Source organism: Diadema antillarum, unplaced genomic scaffold (assembly GCF_040938485.1).
Source record: "Diadema antillarum isolate AM-2024a unplaced genomic scaffold, OU_Dant_1.0 scf00000035, whole genome shotgun sequence".
NCBI lineage: Eukaryota > Metazoa > Echinodermata > Echinoidea > Diadematoida > Diadematidae > Diadema > Diadema antillarum.
Genome location: NW_027270924.1, coordinates 816374 through 841521, shown reverse-complemented (window position 1 = coordinate 841521; position 25148 = coordinate 816374). Strand labels below are relative to the sequence as shown.

The following is a 25148-nucleotide window of genomic DNA, read 5'->3' as shown; positions in this document are numbered from 1 at the left end:
TCCCCGTGACTGTCGAAAAGGAATAGGCCTAGCCACTGTTCCTTCACGTATTTCCCGGGAAATAACAGAGTCACTTTCGTTGCTGTCATTCTTTACCGGTAACTGTTAATTTGATACAAGATCATTCGGGTTCCACTTCGTCTTTAGAAAGAGAAGCGAATGCTTAATCACAATTGAACATCACCCCCCCCCCCACCCCCACCCCCACCCCCCAAAAAAAGCCATCGAGTACTAAAGTTGTTTTTTTTTTTTTAATCACAATTTCATAATATGAGCAATAAGGGTGACGGTTTCATTTCTGATACGTTTCTCCCCATAGCTTGCATGCAAATCTTCACTTATTTTATTTTCGTCTATGTTCATAGGACAATCCTTGCTCAAAACTTCAAAAAAGAAATTTGGTAACCCCTTAAATTCACTGTTTGGTTGATGAACTTACCAATCATGAAGTCTGCAACGTGCAAGGTTATAGTTATAAAGCTATGAAAGAACAATATTTTCATGATAACAATTTAAGTAGGCTTACATAACCATGACATCAGTGAATCACGTAATTTGTGAATTATTATTGTGATAACTAATTTAGAAAAAACTAGATATATCGCTACTGCGACTGATATGCCTCCGCCATAATGCATGGTTCTCCTAATAAGTCTTTAGTACAATGTCTTGACAATGTGTGATGACAGTTTCACACAATTGGCAAAATATTAGAATGACGGGTTTGACACAAATGTGCTGAATGTTCACTTTCCTAGAACTAGGTTCAATTGGATGAATGATTAAAATGTCAGAGTGCAGGTATTTGGGGAACTGATGATTTTTACTTGACTTTTGACCCTTTTATAAGTTTATGTATTGAGTAATTTTCAAGGTATTGAGAAAAAGTATAATTTCAGTATCAAATGGGAAAATAGCATTATCTAAACCTGGCCTTTGACCTTTGGCCTCAAAGTTCCAAAGAGAATCACTGTTAGGTTGAACATGCTTAAATATGTAAGTTTCATGATGATACCTTGAGTTACTTTTGAGATATGGAGGAAAAAGTGCAATTCAGCACTTTCACTTGACCTTTGACCTTTTGACCTTTGACCTTTTGGCAAGAAACTTCCCCACAGAATATATATTGGGTAATACATGTATACATCAAGTTAAAAAAAAAAACCTTCAGGCTTTGCATAAATATAAGGAAAGTAGTGATATTTTGAGGCGTTGACCTTGACCTTTGACCCCCCTGACCTTTGAACCATGACCCCAACTTCCCTAGATAATCACTGCCCATTGGATCAAGCATATATACTAAGTTCCATGAAGATACCTTGAATCATTTGCGAGATATGGAGAAAAACATGAACTTTCAACCTTTTTTTTCACAAAATAACCTGTGACCTTTGACCTTTGACCCCGTGACCCTAAAATCCAAACAAAGTATTACCCCCCCCCCCCCGGATATACCGTCATACCAAGTTTGATGTAAAACCACCACACGGTTCTTGAGATATCGACAAAAACAAAACGGGACGCACGTACGGACGGACGGACGGACGACCCGAAAACATAATGCCTCCGGCCACTTCGTTGGCGGAGGCATAAAAATCCATGGCAGCGATGTTCAAACAGTGCGATGATTGAATAAAATAGCACCTTCCATGACCGACGCCCCCTAACGAGCTATCAGACGGAGTCCTGCTATTATAGCTTCAAGAGTTGAATGGTGCTCCTCATTTAAGCTGAACGATATAATGTGGAGACGAAGTTCTTTATAGATCAGTCTCGCGATACACAGCCATACCACAGTACTCATTTCGATCTTCTTTCCAGCGCATACTTGCTTGTCGCTCACTTAACATGAATTAGGAGCATGTAACTAGCATGTTGGTTCAGGACACGACCACCGAAAAAAAAGGTTTACCCTCCAAAACACGAAATCAAAAAGATGAGCAAGATTTGACTCAACCAGAAATTGCCTCGTAATTGACGATGGGATAACACAATCGAATCGAATTTTGGGACTTTTTTTCTTGTTGTTGTTGTTGTTTTGTTTTGTTTTGTTTTACTTTTTTTGTACTGTCACACAACAGTGCTAGGTGACCAGCACGTCTGTCGGTACTTCGGACGATGACAAAATAAGAGTGATAGATTATTGCAAATGTCAACACTGGGTTCGCTGCACTCACCAATAGTGTTTTTGTTTTTGTTTTGTTTTGTTTTGTCAGCGAAACTGGTCTGAACACCACAGATTCCCCTCCCTCTTCCCCTTTCTCTCTTTTTCCTTCTTTTTCCCCTTCATCTCTCCCTTCCCTCTTCCTCTGCCTATTCATCTGTCTATCTCACTCGCCTCTCTCCCCCAGTCTCACTCTCTCCCTCTCCTCCTCACTCTCTCTTTTATCTATATCTCTTTATGTATCTATCTCTCTCTCACATTCTCTCTCCATCTATCTTTCTCTCTATTTGTATATCTATTTCTCTCTCCATCTTTCTGTCTATTTGTTTATCTATCTCCCCCAACCCCCCCCCCCCCTCTCTCTCTCTCTCTCTCCTTCTCGCATTCATTGCAAGAGTTGATCCTGCCCTTTCAGATAGTACGTTGATGACTTTGCAATTATTCTAGGCTGGCTACTTTTGCTTTACACGTCTCGGTCTTCTTCTTAACTCTTTATGACGCATTTTGTCTATCACTCATGCTATCATGATTCAATGCTAATGTTTATATTGGTATTTACCGCTTTCGCAAATAAGTATTGTGGTTTCTGCCATCCGTACTGAGTCATGATAATGTTCATAGTTCTTTAACATACATCTCTTGACATATTTCAACAATCCCCGGAAAGCAATATTCCGATGCCCGTCGTAAGTAATTCCGTACAACAATACTTATACAGGAAACCAGACCTATAAAACATCATTAATGTATCATGGACTGTTATGATGAATGTTGTTTGTTTATAGCATATCCCTATGCAATGGAATATTAAAGTCCCTATGATATCTAAATCAGAAACCATATCTGTGCCATTCCATGGGTTGCACATAAAGCATTTACCTTTTTTCTTATGCATCATTGGACTCAAATTATTAATACATAGATTAATAAAAAGATAAGGTAATGAGTACTTGTACAATATTTTCGGTCACTTTTAGTTGGGCATAGGCCTTCATAATGATAGACACAAGAGAATGTTAATCGCCATAGACAAAAAAAAAAATAGATAAACGAAAAATGAACGCTTATGGTTTATTCAATACATTTATCCCTGACTGATGTACGCTTCGCGCAGAACTGCTGAAAGTGTCCACTCTCCATACGATCATTATCTCGGTGAACAGTCAATTCTAATTTCTCGTTCACAGGCGCGAGATTCCGCTGAATTTAATGGGCAAAATTGGGAGCGCAGCTTGAATGTCCTCTAGTCAGTGGTTTCATCCAGTCAAGAAGACAGGAACGAACGGCCCGTCTCTAGACGTAAAACGAAATGAGGAAATGCAAAATCACAAAACAAAGCCATAGAGGTGAGTCATGTGGAGCGGAGACGAGTCATAACAGAGAATCAAGCGCCGTCCGCAATCCTAGGTCGATTCTTTGGTCTGGGGTGGGGGGGGGGGGGGTGGGAGTGATGCGCCTCAAGGGGGACCGGACTCTCCTCCTTCCATTGTTTCTCAGACAAAGCGAGGTATATAGCAAACCATCACAGTCCATATACAAAGTATCCTCCGTGATGGTTCAGTACCATGGCAACAAGTCTGGGATGCAGGTCTAAAATGTCGATCGCCATGAAGTCATCCTGAAGTGCTCCAGGTTCAGGTTGTCTGTTTTCTTCTGTCATGCCGTTCCCTCAAATACGTTTTGTATTATGTAAAGCAGCGCGGGTCTATATAGAGGAAAATGATGATTTTGAAGCAGGGAGTCGGAAAGAGACTGTCTCTTTCTATACCTCCCTACTGCTTTGAGCTTCCCACCTCCCTGGTTTGATGGGCCAAACAAGCGGTTGTTTGTTTCCCCCACCCCCTCCTGTTACCACACCCTATTATACATTATGCTACAGACAAGCCTGATTTCTGTTACCCCCTGGAAGAAAAGGAGTGGGGACAGTTCCCTCTTGTGGACATGCTCCAACCATAGAGCTACAAACGAAGGAGCTCCATGCCCAAACCATAGAGCTAGCAAACCATGGAGCTACAACCCTGCGAATGGCCTCAGACACAACCCTAGATCTGCTGGCTGGAATCATTCACAGACAACCACATTTTTTTCTTGCGGGGGGGGGGGGGGGTGGGGATGGGGGATGCGGTGTGTATGGCGCGACATTATGATATGACACTGGGTGATAACAGCTTCTTTTCTACGCGACGCAGAATAGACACAGACACTGACACAGACATGTCGAGAAAAGTTTGGGGAATAACGACAGAGTGTTAAAGGGACCATCGCAGAATTTGTAAAAGGGGACAAAAGTGATCTTATGTGCATTTGCGTATAGTGTGTGTTTGTTTGTGTGTATGTGTGTTCATGCAACGGATGTAGCAAAACGTGAGAGAGAACACTGCATGAACACTTCTTAAAGGTCCAGTTTACCTTTGGGAGCAATGATTTAAAAGATGTTCAAGATATCACATTTGACGCATATGTGTATAGGTCTGTTGTATCACAAGACATATTATATATACCATATAAAATTTCCGCAATAAAGCCTAAAATATAAGGAGATATCAGTATTTTTCTCAATAAACCATAACTGTAGACGGTTTAGTCAGGAAACATGTTTATTATAGCTATTGTTCACATTTTGTTGCTTAATATCGATTATACGGATTCATTTTTTTTCAGTGGTTGTTTCTAGCCCTAACTCACGTTTTAGAAATATTCTAAAGCACTAATGCTGGGTTTTTGTTTCATCTGTCTTTAACTTTGGGGACAGACACACCTGGAGTTAGATTGAGATGAGATGACACATAGGGCTTTCTTGGCTTCAGGTGAAATTTTTCTAATAGAGAATGCGGTCTTAAATAGGTATCACCGTAGGTAGTGTCATCAGAAATGTGAGATTGTTTTTTAGACATGGGCTTTCGCCCAAACCCAGTGTGCATATGGAATTCATTTGGATCAACGCAAAGGCAACAAACACACAGCAAAAGAGTAACGCTGGTCCCAGTACCCGTGATTTCTTTTCGCTCTCTCTCGCATTTCTTTTTTTTTTTTTTTGAGGGGGGGGGGGGATGGGGGATTGGGGTCGATATCCATGTAATCTATCTATGAGTTAGGACTAGTGAAAAAAAAAATCTACGTTTAACGCATTGTCTACGTTGCAGATTACGAGAAGTCCGTTTTATCTTGGTGATCGCGGAGGACAGTGGAGATTGATGATGTATTATTATCTTCGTCTGGTAAACAAGTACTCTGCTCAAAGTTTCAAAAAGCCACGGTTGATTTCGTTAATTTTCATAGCTCAAGACAGTAATCTAGATAGATTGAGGAATTAATAGCTCATTGCAGATTGTTACTGTTATTGTTATTATTTAGGCATTTACTTAGATTTGTTTGTAAATTACATGCATTTTCATCTTTTATTTTGCATGTACAACATGTATGTAGAACATGTCAAATTATTTCTGATTTGAAAAAAAAAAAAAACCACATATCGAGTAAGCATACATCAGAGCAAAAATTACAAATGACAATGCTTATAGTTTACCTGAGAAATTCAAACTCTGAGTACTTGAATTAGTAAACAATCGACATTTTCAGTGAGTTCATAAAATGGCAGACTACCACCCAGATTACTGAGAACGCAATACAGATCGGTTGCAAAAAAAAAAGAGTGACTCTTTTGCTTCTCTTTGATTTGTTTTTAACAGGAAATTAGTATAGCGTGTTCTTTATTGCGTTGTTAAGCAAGGTGCGGAAGTCCATTTGCTACGGATTGGGAGATAATGCTATTCCGATCCTGTACTGTTGTGTGTTTTCATGTCCTACTTTAACCTCCAGTCAAGTGGTCATTCCTTTATGGTGTGTTGTAGAGCATTTTCATCCGATTCAACTCAGTTTTTCCTAGATGGCTACTCTTCTTCAAGTGTTTTCATGCGTAACACCTTTCTCTTCTTCAAGTACAACGGTGCAGCCGCAGCGGTCCTCTCTGTCAGAAGAGAAAAATAATGACAACTTTTTATCTGCTGCCCTCTATGGTTCAAGTTTGTCAGTCTCGTCGAAAGACGGACGGCGCAGAAATGGACAGGCAGGTGTCTACAGTATTTCACAGCCCAGGAAGTTTTTGGTATAATTTGTCTTTGTTGATTAGAAATGGAAAAAAAAAAACATAGTCATTACCCAGAAATTAAATGCTGTCAGCTTTGTAACAACCGATATGCGTTCTGACAACCCAAATACAGAGATTGAATTGTTGTTGAATGATTATCGTAGACGGCAAAATGAAATATAATAGAAAAAATGTATAACCATGAATTATACTTAATACTGTTCAACTATCGCATTGGCCAATTAAAGTTTAGGTGAAGTGGGGATTTGAAGTACGCCTAGATGATACGTCAGGGGCGTCACCAGCTTTTTTTCAAGGGGGGTGCGTTTTGACACTAAATGTTTACGAGATTTTTTGGACAGACATTTTGGAATATAGGAAGCTCTCAATCCCTAGACTTTTACTGTTTTTTGAGGGAAACCAAGCGGGGAAAGGGCACCGGCGTAGCTAGGATTTCATCTGGGGGGGGGGGGGGGGGGGTTAGTATGCGAGGGAGCGAGCAAGGATGGGGGGGGGGGGAGGGTGTGGAAGTGCCGGAGGGGGTTGTACCCCTATAAATGGATTATGGAATGACGGTGTGAAACGACAAATTACTGGCAGCGATATCAGGAGAAAGGCATAACGACTACATGCGAGCGAGGGGAGCGAGCGAGCTTGAAAATTTTGACATTTTACAGTCCAAAAACTGCGGTTTGTAGCCATATTTTTTTGCTTTGTAAATTAAGGGGGGGGGGCGCACCGGGCGCAACTGCTGGCAATTACTGGCAGCAACATCAGGTGAATTGCATAATAATTAAATGCGAGCGAGCAAAGAGAGCGAGTTTGGAAATTTTGACATTTTACAGTCCCAAAACTGCCATTTGGAGCCATATTTTTTCGCTTTGGAAATAAAGGAGGGGTGGGGGGCGCAACGGGCGCAACTGCCGGTAATTACTGGTAGCAACATCAGCAGAATGGCATAACAATTAAAAGCGAGCGAGCGAGTGAGCGAGCTTGAAATTTTTGACATTTTACAGTCCAAAAACTGCCGTTTGTAGCCATATTTGTTTGCTTTGGAAATTAAGGGGGGGGGGGGCGCACCGGGCGCAACTGCAGGCAATTACTGGTAGCAACATCAGGTGAATGGCATAGCAATTAAATGCGAGCGAGCGAAGAGAGCGAGCTTGAAAATTTTGACATTTTACAGTCCCAAAACTGCCATTTGGAGCCATATTTTTTCGCTTTGGAAATAAAGGAGGGGTGGGGGGCGCAACGGGCGCAACTGCCGGTAATTACTGGCAGCAACATCATGAGAATTGCATAACAATTAAATGCGAGCGAGCGAGCGAGCGAGCTTGAAAATTTTGACTTTTACAGTCCCAAAACTTCCATTTGTAGCCATATTTTTTTTTTTTTTTTTTTTTTTTTGCTTTGGAAATTAAGGGTGGGGGGCGCACCGGGCGCAACTGCTGGCAATTACTGGCAGCATCATCAGGTGAATGGCATAACAATTAAATGCGATCGAGCGAAGAGAGCAAGCTTGAAAATTTTGACATATACAGTCCAAAAACTGCCATTTGGAGCCATATTTTTTCGCTTTGGAAATAAAGGAGGGGTGGGGGGGGGGCGCATCGGGCGCAACTGCCGGCAATTCCTGGCAGCAACATCAGGAGAATTGCGTAACAATTAAATGCGAGCGAGCGAGCTTGAAAATTTTGACATTTTACAGTAAAAAACAAACACACTGCCGTTTGTAGCTATATTTCTTCGCTTTAGAATTTAAGGGGGCGCATCGGGCGCAACTGCTGGCAAATACTGGCAGCAATATCAGGAGAGCATAATGATTATATTCGAGCGAGCGGAATGAGCGAGCTTAATAATTTTACATTTTACAGTCCAAAAACTGCCGTTCTTAGCCATATTTTTTCGCTTTGGAAATTAAGGGGGGGGGGCGCACCAGGCGCAACTGCCGGCAATTATTGGCAGCAACTTCAGGAGAATGGCATTACGACTAAATGCAAGCGAGAGGAGCGAGCGAGCTTGAAAATTTTGACATTTTACTGTCTAAAAACTGCCGTCTGCAGCTATTTTTTTTTTCGCTTTGGAAATTGAAGGGGGGGGGGGGAACGCCCGGAGCGCCCCTCCCCCTGGATCCGCCACTGGTAGTCAAGGGTGTGGGTTTATGTTCATGACTGGGGGAGGTATGACCAGCGAGGTGGCGTCGAAGTGACCAAGCGGGGAAAGGATGTCCAAAATCTGCACTTTAGAGCATCCCCTAAACGAATTGTGCGTGTTTGTTTGTGTGTGTGTATTATATACATGGAAAAGTTAGGAATTAGCCCAGGTCAAGTCTTTTTATTGGCAATGCAAGACATTTTTATATAGACAAGTATGTAAAGCAACACTGCAAAATCAATGATCTAGCTTTGATATAACGAAGCGTAAGGTACAAAGGTGTATATTCTACATCACATTGCGCAACATTGTAGCGACTCTTCGTTCGGATGTACTGAGTACACTGCGCACATCCTGCTTATGTGCAGAATGCCAACCAGGAATCACAATCTTTTGTCGGGTCCGGGCTTTTTGAACAATGTTTCACACTACATACCTATTTAATTATGGTTAAAAGAAATCATAGAAAAATATCTTATTTCTGGATCACCCGTTCATTCAAAAGCAGTTTACTAACACTAGAACTGCTATTTTGGTAATTTTTTTTTTTTTTCACCAGCGGATTGGGAGGGGGCGCACCCCCCCCCCCCCCGTAGTTACACCACTGCTTTTGGGTGAAATAATTGGACAGATTTCTTGAATTCTAACAAAAAGGCAAGAAAATCTTTTCATCGCGGGAATTATGATTTTGTGGGGTGGGGCAAATGGTGCCCTTACCTTCCAATATTTGTATTGTGGCAACATTTTTGTTTTCTTTCAAAAGCAAGAAAATCTTCTCATTTCGGGAATTATTAATTATGAGGGGGGGGGGGCAAAACTAAGATATGCTTGCCCCTCCATTTTTGTTCTTTTTTTTTAATGAGGCTAAGGCTCGCTCTTGGGCTGGCAATATGGATTGGTCAGAAGTAACGTACATAGACCCTACATACTTGTAAGTAGCACAAGTACATGCAAACATGTATCTAAGTGCTCCGTATCGTACGAATGTACAATACGGTCGATAGATAGTAAACACTGTATACAATACTAATAGATATGTATAAAATCAGTGCTGCCAGAACCAGGGGTGCAATTTTGTTTTTGCCGACGATTGTGTGTGTGTGTGTGTGTGTGTGTGTGTGTGTGTGTGTGTGTGTCCCTGGCGCAGAATATTAAAAAAAAATAGAAAAGAATAATTATTTTGCGTCCGGCGTTGAGGTCGCTCGCAGACTGTTTTTTTTTTTTTTTTTTTTTTTTTTAAGGATCTGAAGGGGGGTGCGTTCGCACCCAACGCACCCCCCCTGGTGACGCCCATGTACGTGTTACAGTTTGTTCTTGCATATTTGCATTGACTGCCAACTAAGAGACAACAGTTGAACCTCTATGTTTTTCTCTCTCCTCTCCCCCCCCCCCCCCCCCTCCCTTCGGAGTGAAGGTAAGAATGAGGCAGCCTATAGCGTTACCATCACATCATCGCACTATGCTTATCTATCAAAGTAAACGTGCAACTTTCTAAATCTCAACTTTACATCACGATTTATGCTGTGTGGCGAGATATCAATGGGGACCGATGTAGACTGACTAGCAGTGTGCGTTTATCGGATAAAAATAATTTCTTGTCGGAGAGCCAACCCAAAAGGTAGCACTGCGACCCTAAAACATTTAACCTCCACGTCTGGAGGAAGAGACAGGGGTAAGAATGAAACCGACATGACCTTTTGCACCACTTAGTGTAATAGACTAGTAGAGCGTCGTGACGAGAAAGTACTAGTAAACGGAAGAGGAGGAGGAAAGGAGCGAGAGTAGAGCAGAGGGGGAGAAAAAAAGTGACAAGCAGTCCATGTGGTAGCCAGGTGAGCGGGTACCCAGCCAGCCCTCACGACACACGTTGCTCCTGCGGACCACGGTGTCATCGGTCAAGATGACGTGGAGGCTTGAGGGGCACTCTCCGACTGCGAATTATGCATTTTTTTTTCCTGCCAGTTTTGGTTTTTTTTTTTTCAAACGTCGTTGGTCACATTCTTCAGGTGCTGATGTGAGCGTGTGCACATAAAATCAATGAGGATGAAGGTATCATTACATACAGAAAGATCAGAGTACTAATCATCACGTGTCATTAACAGGTGGCACTTTAGAGAACACATCTTAAAGATATACATGTAACTCTTTAGGAAACCATGATCATTGCATCCGACTGACTGAACATGGATGATATTCTCTCTGGACTTCATATCACGCTCTCATCATGCAATACGCAGTTTGGCATGTCCATGAATAGGATGTAACCAGAACCAACTCCTGCTATGTAACTTTCAAGCCAATCATACCGACCATAGGACGTACTTATGTTGCCACAGTGATAGCAAAAGCTTTGCTTGCAAGCAAAGTTTCTGTCTGATCATCATCCTTCATTATTATTACTGGTACAATGTGTGCAGGTGTCGACGTCAAATTCCTAGAAAATCAGAAGAGGCAACAGCAATGGGACGGAAATATTCTTAGATCTGGCAATCTCTCTTTTAACCTCCCAGTCCTGTTCAAGGGCGATCTCTGGCTCGTCGGACACTGCCTCGTGAATGTCACGTGATTGGCCCCGATACGTCGGCTAGTACATGTACCACCAAGGAGATATAGTACGAGAGAACCTCCTTGGTACCACACGTTGGAGTCGGGATGGCCTATACAACCGCGGACCACGCCCAGTTTCTCGTTGTCTGTCCAAGCAGGTCACTCTCATTGCCAGCGATTATTGTGTGAGAGAGAAAAAATCTCAGCAGTCTGAAAACCAATAGAAAATACATTTTTTTTTTTTTACATTTAGGTGGATATCATTACAAACTAGCATTCTGTGTCATATAAGAGACTGTAGGCCTATAATATTGTTTTCTGTAATCATGCCCGCGTTCCTAATTTATGCAACCAAGACAATAATCTCTAGTCTATGGACACAGCGTTATGCTAATTTCATTTATGTTCAATAAAATTGAAATTGGATTAGACTTATCTAAAAGAGCTTTAATTCTATATCGTAATTTACAGGGACAAGTTGCGTGTTCGTCGATCTGGATACGTTACATCTGACAGGCTGAACGCGGTAGGACATTCTCGATACCAGATATGAATCATTCTATCCTTAGTAGACGAAGCACTCCCTCCACGGCGAAAAGAAAAGAAATCAGATTGTGTAGCCAGCGCAGATGGAAGAGATCGATGAACGACAACGCAATATCATATAAATTTATATAAACACAGCTGTTTCTCAATAATTTTGGATTCTCAAAAGTGGGCTACATGCAAAGACTCGCCCAAGAATGACACCTTTTTTTCAATTTTTGTGGCATACTTCAAAAGAAGATCTATAGTCATGTATGATATAATTTGATCAGCAATAATTGACACCAATAGACATACCGCTCACGTGTTCGATTCTTTACATTGAGAATGTCGTAATAACACAGTGACATGTTTTACGTGGTTTTTTAAATACTGGAACATTTATAAACGTATTCTATAGTGTTTGAAGGCGAGGACAGCAGACTCAATGATAGTAAAAGGAAGAGGCGGGGTGGGAATCTTTTGATTTAACGTCCTTCTAGCGTTCGTGGAATACTGGGTCACGGCGAAACGAATCGAGCCCAGCAGTGGCCGCCAACTCGCCCCGCTCAAGTTCACGGCGCGGGCAGGTGGCAGCCGCGGGTTGCCAACTCCATGAAGTCGACACATATGCATTGCATTAAAAGCAACTACACGCTTGAGAACGTTTCCAAAACACAATATTCCAGGTTCTAACTCCGTTGCACGCCTGATTCACAATTGCTAATACGGAAGTCGTGCCGTTTCCGCATTCTGCGTTGATCCCCGCAATCAAGAATGAAAATTCACATAAATATACCACACGATGTCATCTGTTGCCACCTTGGCCTGCCTTGCCTGCACTCCAAACGTGTATCATTGATTGACTTGTCTACTTCTGATTGCAAGCTAACCAATCACATCAGAGTAGCTCTGTGCTTCTGCTTCCACCCCCCCCCCCCCCCCCCAGTGAAATTCTGTAGACCGCTTTAATGTGATGAATGCAAGATTTGGATAATCGGGTTCTTTTGAAGATGAAATGCTTTCTTTACAAGCATTTCATTTCCACCCCGAGAGAGAGAGAGAGAGATACACATTGTGTTCCTCTTGTGCATGGCTATTGGGGTGAAAATTGCCTCCACGCTACCTAACTGGCGCGCATATTATGGAGAATGTCTATTATCAATAATGCCTTCTGACAACGTCTTGACCCCCTGTCTACTGCGAGAAAAGTACGATCTCCTCGAGCATTGTAAACACAATAGGTCAGTGTAACGTGCACTTTGTGGAGGCATCATGTGGAATTAAGAGCTGACACTTGTGGCCTAATTTCTTGTCGCTCCCCCCCCCCCCGCCTCTCTCTCTCTCTCTCTCTCTCTCTCTCTCTCTCTCTCTCTCTGTTATATTACAGAGTTCATGTATATACATATATTTATACATATTTATATATATTTATGTATATCCCTCTTTCTCTCCCTCCCTCCATTGGCTTTATGAAAAGATTGTGTTCAATAAGACAATTATTTATTGATGGACATTTTTACCTGGTTCGGGCAATTATCTCAAAAGATCCAGGTATAGACGCCAGTATAAATATTATAGTGTCTTGGAATACTGTAACTAATGCAACGGAATGCTATTCCGTGTGGAGTTGACAAATGTCTTTTCTGCAGATCCTTCGGAAAATTTGAAGAACGTCACAAAGGAAATTATACATTTCATCGCAAAGGTACCCTACCTATACCTCTGATTACAAGCAATCTTAAAATGGACACTTTTGAATATTCAAAACTGCACTGACCACAATATGCTCGACATGCAAATTGTCTTTGTTGTGATTATAGTTTTGCTTTCTCCCTCTTCAATTCACACCATTATCGGTTTCCGATTGGTAAGGTCAGCTGTCCACCTCGACACAGATTCGCCAGCCGCAGGGAAAAGTGATCGCTAGGTAAGCGGCCGTGACCTTGTCTGGAGCTCCAGTGCAGTCGTGGTGACGCAATACTTTTGATGAGTTATATTGTCAGATTTTTAGTTTTCTGCTTTTGATTTATATAATATTGTAATCGATTTTAATTTTCATAAAAATTAATATCAATGATAAAAAAAACATTTCACCGAGTTGGACAAAATCTACACTGATTCTCTGCGTGTGCCTTTAAATACAAAAAGCGCGAATATCTGCCGAAGATCTTGGTGACGCAACACTCTTGAGTTACATTGTCAGAGTTGTTGTTTTCTGTTTCCGACTGCAATAACTATCACTGCATTCAATTTTGATTTTTTTCAATATATGAATAAAATGTCATTATATTGATTTGGGGCAAATATGGGATTCTAAACGTCTGCTTAAAACAAAACAAAAATTATTTGTGGAAGATTGCAACATTGACATGGTAACATGAGTACATGTATGTGGGACATCATTGTAAGTGGGCATTGTCTTTCTTTTATTACGAAATAATATCTTGTAGTAATCTGTACAGATACATGTACTGCTCTAACCGAAGTCCGTTGACGGGACTTCTGATCTGAACATGTGTCATTTGTGACCTTAGGCTGAAACTTGAAATAGACAATGAGTCCTTGATTTATTTCGTGGTTTGGTTTCCCACGTCTAAAAATGAGACGTCGACTTCCCCGCATGGTGTGAAGTCTAGTCGTGATGTGGGACTAATACTCTCGTAACCCACGCCTCGTACTGCGTTTCGACACCCCCGTATCTGATACTACCGCTGTTTGTGGAAGTCACCCTTTTGTAATTTCTTACATAAAAATGATATAAAAAACAAGGGAACAAAGAGAGAGAGAGAGAGAGAGAGAGAGAGAGAGAGAGAGAGAGAGAGAGAAGGAGAGGAAATGTGTGGGGAAATGTTTGTGAATAAGGTAGGACGAACATCAAAACAAGGACCAAGCTCCCTAAAACACAAATTTCATACCCCGGCGAGAAGTTGGTTTGGTGACACGGCATTTGCTAATGCCACAATTGCTCCGATCTTACGTGTACTTTCTGCAAGGATGGAGCTAGGCTAGTGATAGGGTTTTAGGATTAGTTTGACGTGAGGATTAAGATTAAGCTTAGGGTTATGTTTGTGGGTAGAAGTTATGCTTGGCGCAGCGTGCAGATGTTTCATAGAAGCAATTGTCGCAGGAGCATATGCCATGGAACCGTCTTAATACAGTAAATTCATAAACGGGAAGACATCGCTAAGACATCACTATTTAATTATGGTGAAAATTTGCGCAGTATGTCATAGATTAACTCACTTCTTTAAAGATGCTTAGAATGTAACTTCTAGCATTCTGCTCATTCATCTAATGTATCTCTGCTTATCTCCTAGTCATCAGAGTAATCTTGAACAAGAGGTGGAGATTGCGCTGGAAATAGACACAGCAATCTTTAGCTGCATGGAAGTATGTACGAATACAGTTGCATTTGGCTTGGAAGATTTGAGGAGATTGAACGAGCCACACTGTAGTAGAATCCATGAAACGGAATGAAGCTGAGACACAAACAAACAGACTGACAGGCCCCCCCCCAAAAAAAAAAAATAAATAAATAAATAAATAAATAAATGAAAAAAATATTGCAGACACACAAAATAAAACATTGTTTTCAATCCTTCTTTTTTTCTTTCTTCTTTTATTCAAGCATTTTGTAAACACCTTGTTTTAAGAAAATATCACAGCATGCAAAAATATATCGGTACAAAAACTACAGAGTACAACTCCACTTACTTTGATTACAGCTCAATGAGAGCACATGATTTGACTCACAGTTTCCCAACAGAACTCGGTTACTGCTTTGTGTCAACTTGCGTTGAGCGCGCAGTGGCATTTGTATGCTCGCTTGGATATGTCTACTATACAAATGGAGACGGCAAAAAGAGCCTTTCCCAAGAGTAATCATTCGTGAGGTCTTTCATGAAGCATGATTTCATTTCGCAATACTGGGTGGTGGAGGTGGGGGGGGGGGTGGACTGTGATGTGGTAAATGTTATACAAACAATGCACTTTACACAGGGCATTAGTAAGAATTATCCACCTGATAGTAACTTTGGAACAGTCGGAATCAGACAAGGCAAAGCCGAAGTGCGTTTTGTACTGATGTAATTGCTGCTCCTCACAGAGATGGGATATCATGCCTGGCATTTGCAGTCAAGTATCATCCTTGGCGGTATCATAAAATGCTTGGACAAGCAGCAAAAATTGCTGTGAAGTAGGGCTGCCAACTTTCACACACACGGAATCAAGGTCTTTTACATGGGAGATACTTGTGTTTTACACTTAATAAAACTCCCAAATCAGGAAGAATGTTGACTCCTCTAGAGTCTAAACAATAATATGAGAAGAGACAGTCAATATCTCAGAGAGCCTCCTGCAGTATCGCTTCAGGGGGACTTGGCAGCTCTGCTGTACACACTGAAAACGAAGCAAATTTGAAGCTTGAATCAGCACCGGGATGAAATTTCAAGGTGCACAATATGGGAATATACCCGACTACTAACTATCCAGACATCTTCATGTCTTCTTTGAATATGTCGTTTTCCCCCGTTTTTCCTTCCTCCCGCATCCCAGCAATGATGGATTGATGATGAAATAAATAAAAGATGATGCTATAAAAATGCAAGGCTTTCACGTCATGTCATATCTACACTGACAGAGCGGGGAGAGAAAGGAGAGAGTGAACAAAGAAACCTCTGAGAGAGAGAGAGAGAGAGAGAGAGAGAGGAAAGAGTGAAGGAAGAAACCTGAGAGGAGGAGGGGGTTCATCAAGGTGAGATTCACTGGAGAGTACTGGATAAAATGAAAGGAAAATATCTCTCTTACTCCTGACTATGAAAGGGCAAATAAAGAGGAGAAGAATATTGGGTACATGGAGTAACATAATTTTGCTATCACCATCTGACAAACACATTTGGTGACCTCACGCATGGCTCTCTGGTAACAATGCCAAAACCTCTCTAGTAACAACGCCAAAACGTCTCTAGCTAATGTCGTGCAGATCCAAATGCCATCACCAAAGGACCACAGCATTCACATGCACATTTCCGCTGATTCATGTTTGAAAGACAGTGTTGCTTATTCACATGCAACTTACAGAAGACAAAGTTAGTTCCTTGACACTTAGTTAACAAGAAAAAAGGGTAAATGAATATCAACCAGAAACTGTACATGCATTGTTAGTTCTAACTAAATTGAATTGATATTATCTACATGTACTTGGGAACTACCCATGTCAAATGCACTGCAGCTCCCTATCAGTGTGTCTACACACAGGTCACTACCATACAATCTGATTAAATTCACGTCAGTCAAGCGGTGAAAAAAAAAAACAACAACAACACAAGGGTAAAAACTACTTTCTGTGTAAAAGCAGTATGACCATCGCATTAACACCGAATAAATTCTCTCTTGGTATGGCTGTTTAATCGCTTCTGAACACTAATCTTCTACCATGAACAGCTTTTCTTTTCATTTATATCAAGCAACCATTTTTTTCCATGCCTGTACAATTTCAAAAGCAAGCTAACCAACAAACTGAATAAGAGTAACTCATCACGTGTCATGGCACTGTTTTGCACCTATTCACATGTGATGGATTTTTTCTTCATGCAATGTTGTACAATTCCTAATCGCAAAGGATGAACACAAAGTTCAGATCAGTATATTTTTTCCAGCAAAACTCAACAGAACAAACTCGGTCTAATGTGAACAATTCTGGCTAGCTAAATTATATGTCAGTGCAGAAATCAAACCATGGGAAGCTGCATGATCTACCACCACTAACAAAAACTATTTCATTCCACACTCAAAACGGTGAAGCTAAAATACAATTATACAGTAGATTAAGAATTTCTTGCTTATGTGAATTCTGCTTGATCATCACAACATGATTAATTGCAGTGAATAGGAATGTCTTGATTGGTTGGCAGCAAAATTGTTTTGGTAAATGTATGATGGTATAAGAACACAGACTTACAGCATAACTGGCACAATTTCACCTTAAAAAGCGACTATCTTACAAAACTTTACAGACACTGCTGAAGTTTTGTATTCACTACTGACATTGCAACAATTGCATTTTGATATGTCATATAGCAAAACAAAAAACATATAAAGTGATAATGCAAGTACACTGTAGTTGAATATAAGATTACGGCATTTGACGCACATCCTTATACATTTCTCAACTTTGACCACTAACTCAGCTACATAACACTACCCTGTATCAATTCAGTCCCCATGCCAATAAATAAAATCCTACGAACCCTACTTAAACCATATGTCGAACTTCAATTTCCCAATTCACTTGGGCTTGTGAAATGCCTGTTGTGTATACTGCTTTGTCGAAGGTGCTACTTTCTTGCACTATGCTATCTCTGTACGATTAAAACAGAGCCCCAAACTGGCCGAATTGTATCAGCACCTACATGATACTGCTTCATATCAAGCCGTATATTTATAAACAAATGACACTATCAGCAGCTGTTCATTTCAGGTAATGCTCCTTATGGCTCCTTAATTTAAGCTTCAGTGTGAGGAAATCTCTCAATTCTTTCTACGCCAAACTTTGGGGTCACAGCAAATTTCCCATCTTTCTCAAAAGGAAAGCTTTGAGATTTGAAATAAAGAGACGGAAGTGGGACAAATGACTAACTAAAACTGGCCACAGTGGCTGACACCCCAAGACACTGCTCACTGACGGCATGGTACAGAGCCTACAGGGGCCTATATCGTAAGGCATTAACAACGCTTCCAACTCGAGATAACTGCAATTAACATGACAACTATACGTACTAAATCACTCACAGCCAATTGGCTTTCACCTGGCTCTCACTGCGAGGATGGTAATTATTGTGTGTAGCAATTGCTTATACATGCTTCATACAACACGACCCTGGTTTTCTAAATGGAAACATTGTTTTGAAATGAAAATTATAATAAATGAATAAGAACAAGAAGTGAGAGCTCCTGATATGTAGTCATCAAAATATTCAGGTCAGCTGCCTACACTCACATTCACGGAAGGGGAAAAAGTGCTAAGTACACACTCTTGACAGTTAGAAGGAGAGGAAAATATCACTTTTCAGTCAACATGAGAGCTCCTCGCGAACACTTGCTGCTCATTGAGCCACCGCCGAACCAAGCACCTGAGAGCTCACTTGCTCTTGTAGCGGTCAGTCTCGTGCGGGGCGAAGTAGCCGAGCAGCGCGTTGAGCACGATCAAGCCCTCTCCGACGAGGAAGGGCAGGAGGTTCTGGCCCCAGCCCTCGTAGTTGGCAGAAGCGTAGAAAGCGGCCAGGACGGTCATCACAATTGCCTGGGGACAGGGGAAAATCAGAAACAGTTGTTGAGACGCAAATGGAGACGTCACTACAAAAAGAATTACTGTATAAGCTCTTATTTTCACATACAGATATTTTTGCGAATGGGGAGGACACAGACATTTTCGCGAGATGTTGTTTTCCCGAATTGATGCCTACGCTAACGTAAATTCCTATGCATTAGTATCCTAAGACATGGAGACATTTTCTTGTGTTGTTAAATTCGCGATCGAACTGTGATACACAAAATTCACGAAAATTAAATCCTCGCAAAAATAACAGCTATTATACAGTACAAGGTTGTATTTCTGGTGCTGGAAAACCCGACTGCATTGTGAAAGACATGCAGGAGTTCTAGTGGACCATTTGTGCAATGCTGAAAACCTCACTCATAAATAAACTACCAATTCTAACAGCAAATTGCTTACAAGGTCAGAGATAACTACAAATCAAAACAGAAATACGAAGAATAACACATACAATAAATGTAGCAAAACATTTCAACAAACTGAAAGCTCATTGTTACGCATTTTGTAGAGGCCTTTCACATGAATATTCTCAAAGATGACGGATTGCATTGTAAATATGGAGACCATCACGACACACTGAGGTAAAGGTATGGCCCTCCAGAGCACAATGGATTAACTTTCCATTTCTTTCTGTTAACATTTTCAAGAGGTGAAAGCTGACATGTCTCAAACCAAGAATATGTATATGAATGCTCATGTTAATGCTGACATATCTCAACTGCAAAGCATGATAGAGTATGATAATCCTGGTACAATATAGTAGTGGGTAAGATTATACAGAGCACTCCCGTTATAATGAGTTCACAGGACCAGCGGTTTCTTTAGTTACAAAATCAAAATTTTGTTCCAGCTAAAAAGTAAAGTACAGCTTATATACAGATATATTAGATGATAATTAGATGAAAATGAAAATAAACAAGAATTTCGTTATAACCGTATCGTCAAGACAGCAGTGCACTGTAGCGAGAGTCTGGAATTTAGGTAAAGCGAACTGCCAACATGCTTGAGCGAAAGAGTTGATACTTTTCAGAGAGTGGGTGTGCCAAAGGGTCCCAAGTACTCACCGCAACGCGCCCCACGAGCAGCGCCCGCTTGTCCTCTTCGAAGAGGAAACCTGGAGCAAAGAAGCTGAGGAGGGCCGATCCTATCTCCAGGGCACCAGCAGACCGGATCATGTGGATGTGGGCGCTGTCTACGGCTGGAATGTCATTCTGTCAGCGAAAATCATGTGAGATGGTTACAGGTGAGAAATTTATATGGGCATCAACGCAGAGAGGCTAAGCATTTGCAGGACATTTTGAAGGTTTTTTTTTCTGTAGCTGACCTTATACTCCTTCAAAATCCTTTTTTGCTTGATTGTCCTTTTTTTCCAAAGAACATTCAAGCAAAATGAAAACAGCACTATCAGAGCTGACAGAAGGCTCTGATACTGTATTCACAATTTTCCACATCTCAATGAACTCACAATTATCTTGCATCTAATTGAGGTGTTGATTCATAGGAACTTGCTATTATGTTCTTGTACGTATCTTTTCCAAGCTCCTACATATACTGTAAAAACTTTGAATGGACATCATAATACTGATGCACTGTATGAAAGCAAATTAATACCAGTATACATGCATTGCCCTGTGAAATAAGTACATGATTAGTCAAAAATAATAATCACATCCCAGTTGGTGTAGAGTCATAGCAGAAATATAACGAATAAAAAAAGAAACAAATGACATGGTAGCATTTACATTTTACATATTTTACATATACTTGCATACTGGCAGTTTTCTTTCGTTATATTGAAATTTTGTTATAGCAAAACAAATATATCATATAAAGACATACAGATAAAGATTTGGGTACTTGCACTTTCTATCTCGTTGTATCAGAAGTTTGTTAAAGGACAAGTTCACCTTCATAGACATGTGGGTTGAGTGAGTGCAGCAATATTTGTAGAACACATCCGTGAAAGTTTGAGGAAAATCGGACAATCCATTCAAAAGTTATGAATTTTTGAAGTTTCTGCTCAGTCATGGCTGGATGAGCAGACTACTATAGCTTGTGATGTCACATGAGTACAACGTTATAAAGAAAGTATAAAGAAAATTCAACATATTTTCTCTTTTCTCTCATAACAAAGTAACACTCGACTTCTTTCTTTCAGAAGACAAGGGGAATAATATTACCCTTAACATATGTCAGTAACAAGTTGAAGAAACGTGCACTTTAATGAAAAAAATAAAGTTTTGTGAAATTCTCTTTTAATTTTCCTTATATCGTTGTACGCATGTGACATCACAAGCTATAGTAGTCTTCTCTTTCAGCCCTGACTGAGCAGAAACTTCAAAAATTCATCACTTTTAACCGTATTGTCCGATTTTCCTCAAACTCTCACTGATGTGTTCTACTAATATTGCTGCATTCATTCAATCCACATGTATACGAAGGTGGACTTGTCCTCTAAAACCATGTTCGTTATAACACGAGCACACTGTATCAACTTACGAAGATCCTGATGCTCATGTCGGGGAATCCGTAGGCAGCGCATCCCAAGAGCAGCATCAGGAAGCCGTCGGCACGGAGATGGAAGTTCAGCTGGCTCTCCAGCTGGGCGTGGCCACCGGAAAAGCGGGACTGGAAGTAGTAGACGGCGCTACCCATCATCCACACCAGGTTGCCCATCATGCCGAAGAAGATGTGCTGAGGGAGGGTTTTAAAGGGATAGTACAGTATTGGTGGAGATGAAAATTTGGCTTTTAACTTTTTGCGAGATACCAAGAAAACACTTATGAAATAGTACGTAGCATACCATCTTAAGAGGAATTCAAAGTTTATTTGATGAAAATCGGGTTTGGAATGACTGAAACATCCAAAAACAAAGTAAAACAAAGAGATCGTAATAAAGTGTGGGTCCCACACTTATTAGAATCACTCTGTTTTGGATATCTCAGCCATTTCAAAAACAATTTTCGTCAAATAAACTTTGAATTCCTCATGGAATTACATGCTTTTTCATACTTCATAAGAGGTTTCTCATTATCTCACCAAAAAATGTTCGAAACCTGAAATTAGGTCTCAACCAAAACTATACGATCCCTTTAAGGCAGGATTGAGAAGTCTCAGTAAAAGTGAAATGTCAATTTGTCATTTGTTCGCTTTTATATATCACGAGAGTCATTGTAATGTATCATCAGTCTTCCAATTGGTCATCTAATATATTACATGAAATGTATACAATAATCTACATGTTCATCTAGCACAAGCAACAACACATGAATAAAGAATGTAAATGAATAAATGATTAAATAAATGAATAGATGAATAAACATTTGAAACAATGAATATACGGATAAGACAAAACATAAAAAACACTGGGTTACCATTCCATTAAAATTCCTGCCCATGATTTCACAAATAATGCAGGTCAAGGTGAAGTATCACAGCAGTAGACATCATCCAGTACAACTGAACTATAGGCCTACTAAGTAAGGTTGTTTGTTCAGAATTTGAAATAACAGGGCCATTCAGACAACAATATGAAGTGTCAGCTCTTTCTCAATACATGAAGGGCAGGGGCAGGTCACCCCTCCCTATGACATCTTCAAATCATTCTAGCCTAGCCTATTAGATTTGCACCAACTTTACAAAAATGGATTTTCATTCTTACCATTTCATTCCACTCGCCCCCTGTGTACTGGATGATTACCATGGCAACAAGGAGCACGGAGCAGCCCTACATGACACAAGATGGAAAGCAAGATGGGTAAGATATCAGTGTTAAGAACTGAATTCCAGATCACCAACAGACAAAATCATTATTGTTTGACAACACTCTAGTTGTCTCTAAATTTTAAGAAGCCTTAGCATATTTGTGACAAATTGATGCAAACAAGGTGTCATATCTACTAGTAACTGGCAAATCTTCAACCTAGATCGATACTGCTATTCGGAGTTATTCACCTCTGCAACATGAGTTTCGTGAGTGTCTACAAATCAATGTAACCCCACAACAAAAGCATAATTTGTTCAAATCAATATCATACTTTTATTCAAATGGATGCATCTTTGACTGACCCATTAAAACAACCTACATATACAAAATTTATGTGAAAAAGATACACACAATTAAAAGGTATGAAAATCACTCACGAAAGTACAACATTACAATCTGTCACACAGAGTAACATTTCAACTAAGGTCATCATTTGGCAAAAAAGAAAGAAAGAAAAAAAGAATAACTCAGAACAGAAAAGACATTTTGTCACTGCATAAATGGTCCACATAACAACCTGCAGACATAACATTTTCTTTTATCTATAATTATTTTGCTCACAATTATGCGTGAGAGGAGAAGAAACACTTGGGCAGAGTTATCCCTCGAGGACCGGATGAAGTAGCGGCTCACAGCATCACCAATCATACACGCACCAAAGGCCCTCGTGTACGTCAAATGGGTCCCATCCGGAACTTTGCTGATCTGCGGCAAAAAACAAGGCGCATGCCATGTTCATCATCATTAAATTACCATTACAATGTGTAGTACAGTGAATGAATGCAAATTTTGTATTTACATTGTAACTCCATCTCTAGACTGATACTTACTTTGGATGGCTCTACAGGTTGTCTACACCCTGTGTACATGATACAAGTGTAAGACTGTGCTCATCCAAAGGAGGATATTAAAGATGGATGGCTCAAACATTACATTAATGCAGAGTAGTCCTACCTGTATGGCTACTGCAATGATGTCCTGACTACACTTTGTATGTGGCAACAGATTGCAAGGATGCATGTAGTGAAAATGGACTGATGCCATCCTTTGGTTTCATTTTAATTACAAAAGTCCTGTCATTCTGATACTCTAGTGAAATCTTAATTTCTCCCTCTTGCTCAAAAGCTTACCTGTATTCAAATAGAAGAAACTACATCACAAGGACCATGAACACATGCTTATTCTTTGGCATTTGACAAATGAAATGATGTACAAATAATTGAGCTACACACTTATTCTTTGGCATTTGACAAATGAAATGATGTACAAATGTAAGTATAATTGAGCTACAACAATACCATATGCCCTTAAGCATTATCAACATCATATTCTAGCACACATCTCCCACCAGATACCAAAAATGTATGAAACATCTTAATTTTTTTTCTGCTAAATTAATTTCTTTTTTTTCCCTTTCACAGTATTTCACAGCTGAAATCCACAAAACACAACACATTAAAGGACAAGTTCACCTTCATAAACATGTGGGTTGAGTGAATGCAGCTATATTAGTAGAACACATCAGTGAAAGTTTGGGGAAAATCGGACAATCCGTTCAAAAGTTATGAATTTTTAAAGTATCTGCGTAGTCACTGCTGGATGAGAAGACTACTATAGTGTATGATGTCATATGCGTACAACCATATAAAGAAAATAAAAAGAGAATTTTACAAAATTTTACTTTTTGAATTAAGTGCACATTTCTTCGACTTGTTACTGACATATGTTATGGGTAATATTATTCCCCCTGCCTTCTGAAAGAGAGAAGTCAAGTGTTCTTTTGTTATGCGAGAAAAGTGAGAATATGTTGAATTTTCTTTATTCTTTCTTTATGTCGTTGTACTCATGTGACATCACAAGCTATAGTAGTCTTCTCATCCAGCCTTGAGTGAGCAGAAACTTCAAAAATTCATAACTTTTGAACGGATTGCCCGATTTTCCTCAAACTCTCACTGATGTGCTCTACTAATATTGCTGCATTCAATCAACCCACATGTCTATGAAGGTGAACTTGTCCTTTAATAACATCCAATGGTTACAATTACACTCCACTTCTCTCCCACAAGTAAGGGCAAATGAAGGAGAGTAGCAACACAGCAATGAATGAGTGATTATTACCTGAAACCCAAGCAAGACCTGGGGTAGGAAGAACCAAGCCAAACCAAACGCCGTCGTAGCCAGAAAGTCGGCTAGAAGCCAGAACTGTCGCCCTCTTGAGCACGCGATCAGGAAGGCAGCGACAAAGAAGCAGGAGCTCACTACCTTGGGGGAAGTCAGGACTGCAAGATCCATGGTGAGTTTTGTAGCTGAGACGTCCTGCATGTGAAAAAAGAAAGAAAGAATTGAGTCTATGTCACATTCAGCCATCCATTCACAAACTGCTCAGTTTTAAAATGTGTGCACGTTAATACAATGTAAGTGTTACCACTCCACGCCACCAGTGCTGTTAGACCGCTAGGTCTTAATCTTATTTCACTTGTTACTTGTTGCAGTAATCCCAATTGCAGCTCCAAGGAAGCTATACCAGGATACAAATTGTGTCATGTGCCATTGGAGGTGCCAAAGTGAC

General features: G+C 40.3%; 1 protein-coding gene across 1 annotated transcript; it reads right to left on the bottom strand.

Moving 5' to 3' along the window:
* Positions 1-17162: 17162 nt before the first annotated feature.
* On the bottom strand, positions 17163-23281 carry LOC139743791 (uncharacterized). Its single transcript, XM_071654249.1, has 5 exons — positions 23141-23281; positions 22475-22540; positions 21313-21507; positions 19878-20024; positions 17163-18780 (listed from the first exon to the last, which is right to left on the bottom strand). Exons 1-5 carry the CDS (start codon positions 23225-23227, stop codon positions 18619-18621), a joined length of 657 nt encoding a protein of 218 aa, XP_071510350.1. The 5' UTR covers positions 23228-23281; the 3' UTR covers positions 17163-18618.
* Between the last annotated feature and the right edge of the window lie 1867 nt (positions 23282-25148).

Excerpts from the sequence above, each read along its gene's own strand:
- LOC139743791 (XM_071654249.1), bottom strand. The coding sequence starts at position 23,227 with ATGATTGGTGATGCTGTGAGCCGCTACTTCATCCGGTCCTCGAGGGAT. Across the intron at positions 22,541-23,140 it reads TTCTCCTCTCACGCATAATT|GGCTGCTCCGTGCTCCTTGT; the intron begins GTGAGCAAAATA and ends TGTGTCATGTAG. Across the intron at positions 18,781-19,877 it reads TGCTCGTGGGGCGCGTTGCG|GCAATTGTGATGACCGTCCT; the intron begins GTGAGTACTTGG and ends CCCTGTCCCCAG.